This window comes from Amphiura filiformis, chromosome 2 (genome assembly GCF_039555335.1).
Source record: "Amphiura filiformis chromosome 2, Afil_fr2py, whole genome shotgun sequence".
NCBI lineage: Eukaryota > Metazoa > Echinodermata > Ophiuroidea > Amphilepidida > Amphiuridae > Amphiura > Amphiura filiformis.
The window spans coordinates 93,082,504-93,099,559 of NC_092629.1; the positions used below are offsets into that span (position 1 = coordinate 93,082,504).

The following is a 17,056-nucleotide window of genomic DNA, read 5'->3' on the forward strand; positions in this document are numbered from 1 at the left end:
CATCGAAATAGAAAATAAATTGATCTGTACACATCTATTATATGCATATAACATACGTGCTTTTCATTATATAAGTGGGGACCAAAAAAACTAAGTGGGGACGGAACCAAGTCCCCATATCTACGGTAGACGAGAGAAGTGAGAAAATGCCGAGTTTGGGCTCGGTAATTGCAAAATTCCAACCACGAAGAATTCATGAAAATCATTCAGAATCGTAAACTTTAATAGTTTCAGAGCACAAAACAATGCATGGGTGATTTTTCAACAATACTTTATTTTTTAGCAATATTACTTGTACGCATTGGTGGTAACGTATCAGTGGTAACGTATCTGTGAAGCCCTTTCACACTTTTGTCTTAATCGTGCAAGTGCTAAAGTCTGGTATGGTATTTGGCTTCATTTATCACAGCGTTTTTTCCGAGGGGAGTAGAATTTAGGTAACGTATCTGTGACGACATGATCGTAACGTCAGGATTTTTTGCCATTAATAGCCCTGATTTTTTTTACTTTGAAACCATTGTGTTATGTACCACATATATAATATAACTATGGAGCCTGCTTGATCCATCACATATGAGAACATTCATATAGCTAGTTATTTTGACAGATTGCTATTCATTAGAAATATGGTAACGTATCTGTGAACAATATTGGCGACATAGTCTCAAAGACCTGTTGGAAAAATTTAATAACCTGCGTTGTGATGTTTTATACTTTATAATTAGGGCATGATACCAGCTATTGAAAAGTACCTATAATCCATTATTATGCGCGCATGTATAGCGAACAGGGACACATTATACGGAACGCACCTTGGCTGGCGACATGGAGGAAAACAATGGATATGCATAATCAGCCTTATTGTATTATACTTTCTTGGCATGTTACAACATCTAGCCCCACACACTTTAGAAAGCAACTCCTATGTATTAGTTATATTAATAAAAGTCATTTCTTTCTGACGAAACAAGTCTGAATACGACTTGAAACTATGGGCGACACATATTTGGCTTTTTGAACACTTTATCGGAGAATGTGCCAGGAGGTCCTCACGTATCTCGTCGTTTTACGTGCAGAGAGATCGTGTGTAGGGTGTAATGTATGGTGGTTAGAGAGTTTTTAAAAAGTGGGGACCTCCAAAAATGACCCCATTATGTGGGTCAAAAGCACCATGTTTTGAGGTTATGTGAGAGTATTTTGGTCTCTCACTTTCTTAAGGAAGCATATATCGGGGTGAGTGAAGGGGTATGTCAAATAGAAATAGGGGGCGCTCTATCGACTGGTGGCGTCAAAATAATGCTAGGGCGTATGGTTAGCGTGTTCTGGGGACCCGATTTTTGGCCATGTCCCCACTTCTACGGTTATCAAGGGAGAGAGAGAGAGAGGGAGAGGGAGAGCGATAGAGGGGTGGGGGAAGAGAGACAGGGGCGGGATGGGGGAGGGCAGGGAGATAGACATTTTGGGGATAATGTGAGGAATGCGAGAGATTGAAAGAAGAAAGATGCAGGGGTAACTTGTTATTATGGCCATAAAACTAGGCTATCCCAGAGTTATTTCATTACAGTGGCGTAGCCAGTACTTTTTCGATTTCAGAGGGTGGGCAAAGGGGGGGGCAAGACAACTTTTAAGGGGGCCAACTTTCACGAAACTGGTCACAATGGGTTAAAAGTACAGGGGGCAAGACTTCTCACAAGGGGGGCTGCGCCACTGTTTCATGGAGCCTCTCGTGTTGCACACCTATTATCGCTTTTCAGAAAATTACGAGTCATCGTTCGACCTAATCGGATTTATTTTATTGAGACTCTCGAGAATAAACACCAATTAGGAATCATCGTTTGACCTAACCTTTCTATACTATTATTATTGGTTTTTATTCCTTAAACAGCGCATTACAAATAATGTTTCAAAGCGCTTTACAATAAAACGTATGTTTATATATATAATACAGATATTAAAAGTAATGGTTAAAACCACACGCAACTAAATTAAAAAGCTACTGAACACTGCATACGGTTGTTTGATTGCATGTAAAATATATTGCATGAGTCATTTTAACGAAAAGTTGCACAATGATGGCGCTATTTACCTAAAATCGTGTTTGCATCTTTATATAAAGGGGTAGACACTTGTATACTTGGTATAGACCATCAGAAGATTAACAAATGGCAAGGAAATGTTCAAAAAACTTTTTATCATGAAGTGTAAGGATCGACTCATATTATTTGGCTAATTTTAATTTAAAATGTATGTAAATAGCGCCCTCAATTTGCACACAAATGTACAGTTAATAGAATAAAAATTACCACAAAAAACAGAAGCAGATGAATAATTTGCTATAGAAACAAAAAAAAGTTGTTAAAAATAGCTAAAAAATAGAGTAGTGTGATAGCTGTTAGTATTTTCCAGGTCTGGAATGGAACATTATTTAATGTTTTCTTCGACAAAATAATGAATTATCTCATCAAACAACCGCGTGCAGAAACAAGCACCCATTGCACATTGAAACCTGAGCAAAATTGCACGTGTAAACTACAATAGCAAGTAGAGCATATAATATGAAAATGTGCTGGCAAAGCATGAGATACAAACTGTCACGATGTTTCAAACAGTTATTTACTGTTCTAATAGTATTGCACTCGAGGCGATCGAGTCCGAAAGTCGGTGCTTGTTTACACCGTGTGATAATGTAGCAGTTATAGTTTGATCAGCTCGTAATCGGCAGGCCTTATTAACATCGCGGATTAATATCATCATATTCTATTTCGAGAATTGTCTTGTGATATCTCACCAGAAGCATCACGAAATATTAATTCAAGCCTAATAGATGAGTTAACCTATCATGTCACATGTTTACATTCAGACCGCTGTTGTGTCAAGCCAGGCAATACAGGAGTGTCTATAGCAGACCACATAAATCATTTCAAACCCAACGTTTAAGACCTTTGTTATTTTGTGTGATATTATGTATATATAGCTTGATGCATTTGTAAACAAGTTTGATAACATTTGTAGTATTATTTGCTTTGAAACCAAAGTTAATGAAAAAATAACAACTTCTTCCATGTAAATTATAGTGCTTTTTGCCTGGCAGTTTTTATCAGACCAATAGAGGGCGAATCACATGTAAACACATGTCAACTAATCTATACTTTGTCGCCTTTCTTTAATACGCACATGATAGACCAGACAGGTCAGCTATATCACTCTTAACGTGGCTCTAGTTTTCGGCGTAGTAGTAAAAGCCTAACAAATCCCGCCGATTAAGAGATAATCAAACTATAGTCAATAGGGACCATTAAGCTAAAACCAGACCTCACTGGCTGCACTGGACTTGTAATGTTGCTGTAGCGCCATCTATAGTTTGTAGCAACACTCTTGTAACATTTGCAATGTATCAGAGCTAGAGGTCGTCATTTATTGGAGATAACTCTCTGATAATGTACCAAGGGACGAAATTGTCATTTTAGAATTTTGCTGATGTAAAAACACATTTTTCAAGAAATGTTGGGGTGTGTTCACCTAATGAAGGAGTGGTCTGTACCGGCAGTTTTAATAGGAAGTTATGGAAGTGGTCATTGTGTAGTGGTATGGGTGATACAATGCCACAACAAACAATGTCAGATCAGTAATGTGTGTAGGCAGTTGATTTATGTTCACCATTTTGTTACCAAAATATAGAGTAGAAGTTCCTGAAGAGAATACAAAACCTTTTAAGTGTGTGTCATTGTCCATGTTTATGCAAATGAGCTGAACGGTCTCCAATTCCATGCCTCTACCCTATGATATAATTATGAAAAGTGATATGATATCAAGTCAAATTAAATGATATGATAGCTATATGATTATGATATTCGCGATCGCACGGTCGCACTGTGTGTGCGTACACCTGTCAAACGCACGTTTACCGCGTATGCGTTGCAAAAGTTTTCTGGCGCGTTGCTAGAAAAGCGCGAGAAACAGAAATTCACATTTTGCGCATACGTTTGCAGGGAGAACTTTAGCAAGATGGCGGATCCGTGCAAAGTGTCGACTAATGTTATATGATATTATACAAATAATGATGATGATTTATGATACAATATGAATGTTACTTTAAACTATAGCTGAGAAAACAGCTGATTACTAGAATACTCTTTATATCCTATATACATTAAATAACTCTATCTCGGGTACACATGCAAAAAAAATAAAGTAACTTAATTCAACGTTTTCATAGTAGGTACAACCTAAAATATTTCTTTTTTAAATATATTTACAGGTGAAGAAACGAAACGATCTTTAAGGTCATAAATCCAGTAAAATACGCCAATACGTGCAGAATACAAATCCTACTGAAAACTAATTAGTCATCCTCGATTTAGGGCTATTTTACGCTAAGTTATGGTAACGAATAGCCCCTGACCCGGCATCGTATTTAATTTGTTCAACCATAAAGGGCCGCAATACGCTATAATGGGTCGTAATTTAATACTAAAATGCGCTACCCCAACCCTAAACTCTAACCCTTAGCATTGCGCCCATTATTGCAAAAAGAAATTAAGCGACCCAGCAGCAATCCCATTTTCTGATGTAGACAATCTCCAAATCTATAAGAATATTAGGCCTACTATTTAATCGCAGGTCTCATTATGATATTATTTTTCCCTTCTTCCACACCCAGTTTCTACAACCTGGTTTCAGGGCTAACGTGATAAATATTCGTATGCAAAAGTGGATTTGATTTTATCCATAAACCAGTTGGATGACCCCGTTGACGTGGCTCCCCTATTGGTATTAGATTTCGGTTCCGACAGACGATTGACCACACCAAACAGATCCTCATGATACCGCCCAGATTCCTGGAAAACGAATAATCACGTGACAAGAAAAGTTTTAATTTGCTAGTTGACACTATATATTGGTTAGATCCAAGTTCGGTAGTGACGTCAATGCTTTTTTGCGGTTACGCCGCAAGCGTGCCGACAAACCGTCCTTGTACAAGTGAGTAGTAATATGGCATTCCTGGATATCTTCCGGGTCAAGGATCACAAGGTCATAGGTCAACCTGGATCAAAGGTCAACCGAGGTCAATTATGGGTCATGAGTCACGAGGTCAAAAGGTAAGAGGTCGAATGCCACTTCCTACGCTTTACCACAGCCACTACGTTCTGTGCAATTAATTTTATGCTCGCGATTCGATGCTACGGCCGGCGAACACGTCACTACCGAATTTGAGGCGAACAAAATTATTGTTCGTGTACAGTGATTTTCTTTTCCCGAAGTCAGTGACCTACGTATTCATGAAATACAATATTATTAACTACAAGAGTAACATAATAAACATACCCGCATATTGTTAATATAGTCTTGTGCTTCCTGTGACGTCATCCTGCCCTTTGACCCCAGAATTTGCACGAGTGTTTTTCTGACATCGACTGCCATGAGATTATCCCCACATACATAGACGTGTCCCTCCTCCTCGTAGATGTGCTTGAAGATCAGTTTGGGATTCTCTTTGATCATGTCTTGGACATATTTCTGTTAAAAGTTTTTAAAAAGTACAAATTACATTAATCAGCTAAGGGGGCTTCAAAATAAATTTAAAAAAAACGCCATTGCCTATAATAGTGTAAGGCTGATACTTTCAAAAGTAATTCGGCAGACCATGTCGTCTATATTTTAAAGGCAAGTCGCTAGCATTATACTTGGCGCATTATAATAGGGGAGTAGTCGAATCATTCTCTAGTATGTAGTCGTCGAATCACTCAAGATCATTCATACCAAAATGAAACACTTACGCACTGTTGACACACTCTTTCGTTTTCAGGTATTAAGGCTAATTTATTATAATAAATCGAATATAGCCTATTGAAGTACTGAAACTTGGCAGCTAGTGATATTCCGTGTCAATGCTGAGTGGAAAATCGCTCACTAGACATTGAGTTTGGGCGAGCGGTGGCGAGAGCCAGTGGCGTAGATTTCTTTTTGACATTGGAAAAAATTTCTTGGAGTATAGCGACAGAATAAGTTAATAGTACAAACGCGGAAGAACGCGCGAAAAATTTTGCCATATTGAAGCTAAATTAATAAAATACGGTGCAAAAGTGGAATACATTCGCGCGAAGCACAGGAAAAATTGCAATTTGGGGGCTAAAATGGTCAATATGAGGTTAATTTGGTCAGAAACCCACATACAGGCGTCAACATAGGGGGAATGATTGTATGGACCATCCCCCCTGGCAAAATATTGGGTTGTTGAATGATACGGCCCCCACCGGGATCTACGCCTATGGCGAGAGCTCGCCTCAAACGGCAACCGATTGTCATTTCCTAGAACCCCATTTATCCAGCAGGTAGATCCCTACTAATTTCTAGTATCTACCTTAGGCTTTCCATGAAGTCGTGAATACGCCGTCATGACCTGCAATAGCGCACCATTTTTCTCCGCTCTAGACGTTTCTTCAACATAGATATCGTCTATATCTGGATGTCGACATCCAAACACCAACGTCATCTTGCCGAACTTTGGAGGATTCGAACACGTAGCCTCGAGTTCACGACGTTGCCAAAAGCTTCTGAAAGGCGCTATGCCTGTACCGTTGCCGATGAGAATAACGGGCTTCCTTATATCACTTGGGAGATAGAAAGACGGCGCTCTGGGAAGAAAAAGTAAATTAAAATCGGAGCTACTAAGAATTCATATCTTTTTCCAAGTGCCGGAAGCGAGCCAAACAATTCGGTCCAATTTTTAAAAAACATTGGAGCAACTTTTTTACCTCTGTCCAACTTGAAAATTAACCTTCGACCCTTTTTGGCAATGTTCGACCCTTGTTTAGCCATATCGTGTCGTTTATGGTGCCATTTCGAGGTTCACAAACTCAAAATAATGCTTAAAGGCTTAATGTACGATTTCCTTCCAATTTTAAATTTGTTTTTCTGTATTCAAGAGATGAACATCATATACTGTAGTATTCTTGTAACGATACTCATTCATCTGCCTTTGTGACTCGAAGCAAACACATATACGGAATAAATAAATATGTTTGAAAATAACACACACAACATAAGTTGGCTCTTACGGTTTAATGTAGGCAGGTACAGCAGCGCCTACATCTAGTTCTTCCAGCCAGGTAGAACAGACGCCTTTGTGATAAGACTGTAAAGAAGCTATAAGATACAAAGACACGTGTTACACATGGTGAATTAGAAAAAAAATCCGGTATTAACATTGGCATGACACTAGGCTTGTTGTTGCTTCCTGATTTCAAATGCGCCATTCATGTCTAAATTAAAATACTCAGTGCTTGATACATCAGGTACACATCATTCTGGGAGGGTAAAATTGGGTATAGTATATGTTGCTTAGCATCTTGGGAAGAAGATTCTCCTGGGTGTAATTTATATTGATACTATATGAGTGTGTCCCAGGCCACCCAGAGATATGTAGGTGCTGTGGGACACACTCATTTATTATCAATACTAGTATATATTTCACCCAGGAGAATCTTCTTTCCCAAGATTCTAAGCAACACATACTATACCCACTTTTTACCCACCCCAGAATGTGTAAGTGTTGTATCAAGCACTGAGTATTTGAATTTGAACATACTATTTGACTCGTGTAATGGATTAAAAATATGATGGTGATTCTCAAATTTAATAAACGTAATTTTTTCACCAGGTTCGCCGTAGCAAATAATAAAGGAGCTAATAGAAAAAAAATGGGAATCGAACCCACGACCTGTGAATATTTTCAACCACTTGGTCGCGGGAGCTTCATTCGACAGGTTAAATTCGAACCTATAAGAGGCCACTGAATTTTCCATGTATTTTTTAAATTGTTATTAATCAAGAACAATTTATATATTTTGTGTTGCCTCCTTGAGCTACCAATAAAGATTGTTATAAACTTTTGAAAATCAGTCTAACAAAATAATAAAATCTCTGTTACCGACATCATGCCTCTCACCTGTCGTCCAGTACTTTACTACAGCAACCGTGATGTGGATTTCGTTTGGATTCACTTTTGGGCAGGAGCTGATGGAATAGTAGCGTGGATTTAATATCGGTAGATGATCCAACAGGAACCACCCAGGGACTCGTATTGAAGGGAACGATATCAGCACATCACCTATATTTGGGTGGCATGTATTTATCCATGTTTTGTAATCAGACTGTGCCTGTTTGTAAAAAATGTCAACATTAAAGTATTGATTACTTTTAACACTGTGTATACTTTCAGTCATCTGGGAAAATGTTCAAATTGTATAAAATTGAATCTTGCCGACCAGGAAAAACTCACTTTGGTTAGATGGTTGCGGCAAAAACCTTTGGCCTTCAGCTGGTTGGATGATTTAGGGTCATTCGAGATCAATCGATGAGGAATTTGTTTGTAGACCAATTCATGTGGCATCGGTGGTCTACAAACATCTTGAGGGCAGCGGTGACAGTTTTGACATTGACGACATTGTCATCTTGGATCGCGAACCTCGTTGTTTTGAACAAGGGGGTCCAAGAAGCAGTGTGGGTACGAGCCGAACAACCGTCACTCAACAGGAGCGGGGGCGTTAGAGTGAATCTGTCACATGGTTGGGATCGGGTCATCTAACCAAAGTGAGTTTTTCTGGTTGACAAGATTCAATTTTATACAATTTGATTGATTACTTTTGTTACACTAACTATAATACAGGATATGGATAGTTAACTCCTAGATAATAGTAGACATGATGTTTTATTTTTTTAAATTCAGTTTAGTACAATTTTTCCACAGAACGGCTGGACTTATCCGTAGTCAACTTGAATTATAAAATGTCTAAGCAATTTTGATTTCCATTTTCATCGTGCATACACTAGCTTATAAACCATGATTTGTATTAATTTGTGTACAAATTTCCACATCTGATCTCTTGGGATATAGACTAACATTATTAATTAAGGGAACCATAATGTTCCATAATCACTGGTAACTGGAGCAGCTGTGGAGAGGTCCAACAAACACTGTTGCAACAAATGTCAAGCTTTATCACACCATTTTTGTTACAGTATTGCTTTATGGCTGTGAGTCCTGGGTGATACCTACTGACATGGAAAAGGTCAACACTTTTGGTACATCATGTTACAGGATAATGCTGAACATCAAGTGCACTGACCATGTTAATAATGAAAGGATATATACCATCACCAACACTGTGCCTCTTATCAACTCTGTCAAATCACGACAACTACGATTTCTGGGACATATCCTGAACCATGCAAAAGGTATGCTCTCTACACCCCCAATACATGGTAAAAGAAGACTTGGAAGGCAAAGAACATCCTACTTGTCTTATGCGCAAAAACTGTTGGGGGACATCGACAACTTTTTACTGCTAGATGCCATTACCACTTTGGCTTCAAATCGTAGTACATGAAGAATCTTTGTAGTCGCCTGCTTCGCAGCCGAATGAAATGAATCACCGATAATTACCTTTCCAAGCAACATTATCTGGTCTCGCTCTTTAGAGGATGTAGCATAAGTTGCGAGCATTCGCAAGAAATCCGGGGTTGGTGGCGAAGTGATATCTAGATACCGTGAGAGGGCTTCCTGCATGGTACAAGGCGGCATACGTTTCACTTTTGTCCAATCTGAGCATTTTTTTGTGACAAGAAAAGTATAATAAGGATGTAAGTTGAAAAAAAAACACACTTAAATAAATAATAAAATTTCGGAATTTATATAGCGCTTTTTCCAGAGGATTCAAAGCGCTGTAATTTCGCTGCGTGGTGAATCATCACAATCAGATCGCATCAACTAGGCTAGTTGCAGCCGAACCTGGCGCAAACCTATCCGCACTTAGATTGTAACATCCACCCATTTTCTGCAGCTACCCAAATTCCATTGGGTGAAGGAAGTTTTGGATAACGAAACAACTAATCACCGATTTTGAAAGCAGGAGGAAACCGGATATCCTGGAGAAACCTGCGAGAGCGAGCATGGATCGGGATAAACCAAGTGCACATGAGTCCTTGGGCCGCGCCGGGGCTTGCACCCGGGACCTCAGTGGTGCAAAGCGAGGGAACTACCGCCGCGCTAACTCGCCCTCCCCAATTGAATTCCCACTTATTGAATTTTACATGCCGCAAACATTCCATCCCAAACAATATATTAATTAAAAAAACTAATAATCAAACGCATAATAACACTATCTATTAGGCCTATACCTACCTTGTTGTCCTTCCGTCTGCATTTCTAGTTGCAGTACCGTATCAGGTGTATACTCCAATTCAAGTCTACTCAAAATCTTATGCACAAGTTCCTTGTCATTAGTTGGGAACACGGCCACGTGATCGCCGGGCTGATAGGACAGGTCTGTCCGGCCTTGAGTATCTAATACTACCAGGATGGTCGAACGGCTGAGGGTAAAATATCAGTGAATCAGTGAATCAATCAATCAATCAATCAATCAATCAATCAATCAATATATATATATATACACCAATCAATCAATCAATCAATCAATCAATCTTTATGAATAGGGGTATTTAATTTATTCTGCAGTCATTTCCTATGATTGTCCACATACCTTGAAGTTGCTGACTGTAACTGTTTTCTGTCCTTCACCTTGCACGGAAACACCTTCTTATCGTGTATCTTTTCTAGCTCAGCAAGTGGATCCGGTTCTTTCTGTCTCGTCACTGGTTTAATACGATATGATTTGTACATCTCTGATGTATCTGTACCAAGCATGGTGAGGATGGCTTTTCTGTTCACTCCACGATGAATCGGGAAAATATCGCAAGCGTTCTGTACAGGTGACCAAATAAACATGATAAACAGTATTTAATAGGGAACCGCCTGGTCAAATATTGCTTTGATCCACCTCTACACTACGGACTCAAGTGACTACTATGGCGAGTTATCATACGGGTTAGACAAGTAGTAGTTAGTTCTTTGCCCATGGGAATTTGAAGTTAGCCCAATTATTGTTATGACAACAAACAAGACGGAGCTCGAAATTGCACTGAAATATACCGGAGTCTAACGCCTCAGGGTGGAAATCAAAACTCGACCGAAGAAAACTTAGAACAATAGAAACTAGCTCCAACTTGACGGAACCGTCCGGAACCGACAGTCGACCGACGGTCAAGTGTTGGTTTCGCTCCTTACCGATTGAACCAAGCTGCTTATAAGTATTCTCTTTACCTTGAATACATCTCGTGCCCATTCTTGGAAGGCTTCCTCCTGACCTCCTAACTCATCTCCTTTGTAGACATCCGTTAGTCTCTTGCCGCCTACTTCATTCAACATAGTGTCCACTGTACCGGCAAATTCGCAAAAGTCTGGGTATGCGGTCGAGCCTAGACCAAACACAGAATACCTGAAAAGAAGAATTTTTAATTACAAACACCATGATGTTCGCGTTTTCCCCAAACCCAAGAGTACAATATAGGGTGACCATTGATAAAATGCAATAACGTCGTCCTCAACGGTAGGCACGATACTAAGGGACGGATTATAATAATAATGGGATCGTCACTATAAACAAACAAATGTACTAAACATGCCAAAGCGCAGGTATCTTCCACATGTAGCTTCAAACCATTATTAGCAGAGCTTTAAGGGGAAAGTTAATTTCTTTCTTGGCGCCAACACGTCAGCGTTACCCCAATTTGACCATAACAACTGATCACCATAATATCTTAAAAATAAAATATCTCATAAATAAAAAGCCCGAACTTCATCTACCAGTGCAGAACATGTAGATCTCACGATAAATATCCCAACATTTTGAAATTATTAATAAGTTTTGTCATTCTTGCTTTAACAACATAGTTTACGTTCAAAAACTTTTGTCATTTGGAATTTTTAGACCGAGTCATAAAACAGTAGCCATTTACCTAAACGTTCATGATATCAGAAACTTGTTAATATAATAATATAATACTTACCATAGATCATGGTTGTTTGCATTGTTGTTATTTCGATTTCCGTTCTTGCCATGTTCCTTTATCAATCGCTTCATGTCGCGGTGAAAGGTCTGCAAATATATATATTATGAATTAAGATTGAACGTCCATTGCAAAATAAGGCAGCGAAGCTAAATTTGTTCCATTATTTGATCGATTATCGATGCATGGGTAATCCTGGTTATCATGAAATATCGATTAAATGACCACTGTTTGATTAATTAGCATCGTTGATCAATCCCAAAATATCATATTTTGATTTAATCTTATCAAGAAAAAATGAGAAAACTATGACGTCATCACTATTATTTGCAGGATATACATACACAATTCATTTTTTTTGTTGATATTTTTGATATTTAAAACACACTGTTTCGGCGTCTGTAGTATTGTTGTTTTGAAAATCTTCGTAACAACTCCTTTTGTTAGGCACCTGATACACGCCAAAACGTCCATACTTTATATTTTTTGGTCAAAAAATTTGCATATTTTCAACCACACAAGATAATCATTCACACTGTCTTATGCAATATTTAGTCGTCTCACCTCTCCGTTTGTTGGCGCTTCACCGTTGCCAAATGTGCTTGTCACCACGAGTAGGAAAGACTCGTTCAACAAGTCAGTAGTGTTGTAATCTTCCATACATGTCACCTGTTCAAAACACAATTATGATAAACAAAATAATTCTAATTTATGGACATTTTATACCCATGTAATATGGAATGTACAAATATATTACAAAAGGATGAGGATGATCTAACAAACAAAATAAGCTTCCACAAGTTAATTAATGTGTTGTTTTTCAATGTCAAGCATATTTAGCATTGGACCAGACCAATTTCGCCAAATGATCCGGTGAGAGTCCTTATAGTCAGGGCGTTTTTACAGGGCACACAATCCCCGATCAGAAGCAACTGTACGATCTTTATTTCATTTGTGGAACGTTTTGGAGTCAGAAAATAAAGTAACAAAGAAAAACAAGTAACAAACATAGACAACCAAACATGCAATTCAACAAGTAACAAATTAGGTTATCGGACGTACACACGCGATACGTGATTTGGTCACGTCAATGGATTAGTTACAGAGAAGTCAGTGGCATCAAATTAACGTCACACGTTCACGTATCGCATCTACGTGCGAATATCGAATTATAATCATAGAGAGGTTGTGATTTCCAAATGCGTATACGCCCGTACATCAAAATCAGTCTCGAATTTTGAATAGATCTTTAGGGTGTACGATACGTAAGTTTGGAAATCGCAACCTCTTTCATATATAATGAGTGACTTACTTTGACGTTGAAACCCGTTTTAAAGACGTCACATATACGATGAGCAAACCGTTCCGCTTTGCCAGTCTCTGTCGCATAGAGAATAGTAAGAGGGGGACGACTGGCCAATAGCAACTTCATTATACGGGTCAGGAAGCGGATGGCTCTGTAATTATTATTATTAATTATCATTATAAATTTTTTTTCATTCATTAGCATTGTTTGTATAAATTCTAGTGTGTATTGCTAATCTTCGAGTCTCGTGTTTCGAGTCTCAAATTTGAAACTCGAGACTCAAAATTTGAAACTCGAGACTCAAAATTTGAAACTCGAGACTCGGAATTTGAAACTCGAGACTCGAAGATTGGTAACACACCTAGTATACTGAGCAAATAGGAAAGGAATGTATAGATAAATCTATGACTATATGAAATGATCCCCAAGATATGGACAAATCACATTAGTGGCTATTTAGTTAGTTTTTATTATTCACCGGTCACAATTAAATTAACATCATAGCTATCTAGAACCATTCGCTTATCCGTTTTCTACGGAAAGGCATAGTGAGATGCACGGTATTTATTTTATGAATCGTATAATATTTGTTTCATAATGTTACAGTAGAGATTATAATACTTCACCACCTTTTCACCAAACTCGATGCTATTTAACTATATTTAAACCACAAGTAGAAAGCTTTTAAAGGTGTTTTAGACAGTGGTAGCGCAATTGTTACATTTTGGTGATTTAATAACGTAACAGTCAACGTACCATGATTACATTTTTTTGTAATGCAAGATTACGGATAGACGGATATACAAAGTGTATGTCTTTGGATTCAGAAACAAAAAATACAAAATGCCCGTATTTGCGATCACATTCTTTCCTGTTGTGACTAATGGATACTTAATATCACATCGAGGGTTCAGAACCAGAAAGCCTTAACTCACAATGACCAGCTATCACAAAATAAGCATAATGTTGACAAAATATTTTTTCTGAGATATTCCAAACTTGAGATCCATATTTAATATGATTTAAAATCATACCAAACATGTCAGGATGACTCCTTGTTTTGTTCTTCAAAAATCATTATTTTCCCTGACGGCTTTATGTTATTTTTGTTGGAGCAGGTTATTGTGAGTTAAGGCTTTGTGGCTCCCAACCCTCGATATAATAATGATTCATTCATGATGTATACTTACGTGGCTACAACTTTGACAGTCGTGAGGCGCTTCCCCTTCTTATCTGATTGCGTTTTCCAAGCTTCCACCTAAAAAATAAACAGTTATTTACAGATACTGCTTGTTACCATGGTTACCTGGAAAGGCCACATAACTGTACATGGTGTATCAAAATGATTGGTACCCATCAGCTCCTATTGATTATGGACATGACTGCCACATCAAAATGCAACATCAGATCCATCTCTTTTGTAAATAAATGTTAAAAAGAGGATCCAATGTTACATTAAGAAGAGGCAGGTTTTTCAACTAATGTCCAAAGATGGGTACCAGACAATTTGATACAGCTTGTACGTAACGACAAAATCGGTCACATTTACGACCACATTTTTGCCCGTTAGGATCAGAATCTTAGCGCGGATTGCGACCAGTAAACATGTACCTTTTACTTGCCAGCTTTGATATTTTTCTTCCTTTTTTGACATTTTATTATTTACAAATGTCCATGTCCATATAAATATTGAGACTGAGAGTTCTAGCCCCAGTTTGATAGGAAAATTTTCCAAATGTATCATAATAGAGGTTTAATTGCACGCAAACTGGGCATGAAGCCTGCTTTTATCAAATTTATTCCTAATAATGTAAAGTCGGACATCCGTAAATAGAAATAAGCACACAAGCAAGGGACTTACCACCAGGGCACAAAACCAAGGTGGCAAAATTTCCAAATCGTCCCAAAAATCGCTACTAATAATGAATTAACTGGGGCAAATGCGCGAGAACCAATTTGAAATTTGAACGGAAAAATGGGCCAAAATGAGGACTACAGCTGTGGCCTAAAACCGGGCCAAGGAAGATGCACACTACTTGTCACCCCGGGGTTGTCACCTCTGCTGGTACGCCTCTGAAACAAACAAACACACATTTGCCAACCTGATAGAGAAATGCTGGTTTCATCTGATAACTGAGCATTTCTTGATGATACACGGGACATAAGCTACCAGAAACCGGTGGTACTATCCACACCCAGTCCGCGGGACAACCGCCTCGTAATCGTTGTTCTTTGTCCATATGTTGCATGAATGATTCGGCGGCGGCGTGGTGGTCGGTGATGGTGACCTTTGCCTCCTGGAATGTTAAGGATGAGATTATGAATGTACATTAGTGGTATTACTATCGATCCTCATCGTCGCCATCGTCATCGGTTTTCGTCACATCATCATCATCATCATCATCATCATCATCATCATCATCATCACCATCATCATCGTCATCATTATCATTATCATTATCATCATCATCATCATCATCATCATCATCATCATCATCATCATCATCATCATCATTATCATCATTTTCACTATCATTATTATTATAAACATTTTCATCTTCTCCTTCAGCAGCTATCGTGAATACTAACGTTTGAATAAGAATCTATTCTTTATGCAAATCACGCATTATGGCTTTAAGTGACATTAAAGTTAATTAATATGAAGCAACCAACATATCTTACTTTATAGCTGTGTAGGACAGCAATATTGGTCTCAATCAAAGCTAAATCTTTCCATAATGTTAAATTTGAAGACGTGTCCAATCCCATGTGTTTTGCTACGGTCTGTAATGAAACGAACAGAAATGAATGTTAACGGGCTATTGCAGATCAAATTCATACACCCCCATACACACCCAGGGAGTGTAGATTTCAAACGGAGTCACCCATTCAGATGACTCCATTTAAAATTCGCACCCACTTTGTGGAAGATTAAGGTTGTGTCTTCATTGGGGTGTATGGATTACAACTAGAATGACGAAACATGATAAGCCAAACTTAGGATTAGGTCTGGACACTTTGGAATAATAGTTTGTGTCATTTCAGATCAAACTACTCTTACTACATTGTAGTTTGGGTTAATTTCCTTGTAATTGACGTTCTCAACATTCATTGATTACGTAATACTCCATAAGACTTTTATGGATGTACTTTAAACAAATGACAGCAAGACCCCTTGAATTTGACCAAAATATAGCTCCGAAAGACCCTTGGTTTTTATCATTTTAGCTCTAAAAGACCCCTGTAGGTATCATCCAGAAAGCCAAGATTTTGACTGTTCGCAGCTCCAAAAGACCCCCTTTACTTGTTCTCAGCTCCAAAATCCTCCCTTTAACCGTTAGGCCCCCAGCTCCCAAAGACCCATCAACTAAAATTTCTGGGGAGCATACTCACCCAAAATTTGCGATGTGCTCCCCCGGGCCTTTTATATATATGAGAACAGATGCAAATAATGAACATGTAAAATTACACATGTGTGAAAAATCGTAGTGTTTTCGTCAATTAAGTTGGTAACGGGAAGTTATGAAACCATATGAACCGAAACGTGTATAATGTGTTATATTCACACTGCTAGTTTGTAATGTATTCGGTGTTTCTACTTCAACAACGTGAAACACTTCAAAACGCTTTGATCTATATGCCACCCGCGGAAACACTATTAAGTTATATGAGAAAGGTTTTTAACACAAGTCAACACATACATAAAAGACAGCCAGTGAAAAAATTTCACTGACTATCCAGGATTTGAACCTGGGACCTTCGGATCACCGGACCGATGCTTTACCAACTGAGCTAATAATAATAAGTCAGATGGAGAAGAGCAGTGATGGAGAAGATAATAAC

General features: G+C 38.3%; 1 protein-coding gene across 2 annotated transcripts in view; it reads right to left on the minus strand.

The window, feature by feature from the left end:
* Positions 1-1,778: 1,778 nt before the first annotated feature.
* Positions 1,779-17,056, minus strand: part of LOC140146847 (nitric oxide synthase, inducible-like) — a 95,685-nt gene continuing 80,407 nt past the window's right edge. For both annotated transcript variants that reach the window (XM_072168733.1, XM_072168734.1), the window contains 15 exons: positions 15,896-15,997; positions 15,316-15,510; positions 14,404-14,471; positions 13,220-13,364; positions 12,472-12,576; positions 11,908-11,996; positions 11,162-11,336; positions 10,542-10,762; positions 10,184-10,371; positions 9,446-9,603; positions 7,949-8,159; positions 7,059-7,146; positions 6,362-6,635; positions 5,326-5,517; positions 1,779-4,838 (listed from right to left, as the gene is read on the minus strand). In XM_072168733.1, the coding sequence (XP_072024834.1) occupies positions 4,683-4,838; positions 5,326-5,517; positions 6,362-6,635; positions 7,059-7,146; positions 7,949-8,159; positions 9,446-9,603; positions 10,184-10,371; positions 10,542-10,762; positions 11,162-11,336; positions 11,908-11,996; positions 12,472-12,576; positions 13,220-13,364; positions 14,404-14,471; positions 15,316-15,510; positions 15,896-15,997 (2,367 nt within the window). In that variant the 3' untranslated portion in view covers positions 1,779-4,682. The remainder of the gene's footprint in view (positions 4,839-5,325; positions 5,518-6,361; positions 6,636-7,058; positions 7,147-7,948; positions 8,160-9,445; positions 9,604-10,183; positions 10,372-10,541; positions 10,763-11,161; positions 11,337-11,907; positions 11,997-12,471; positions 12,577-13,219; positions 13,365-14,403; positions 14,472-15,315; positions 15,511-15,895; positions 15,998-17,056) is intronic.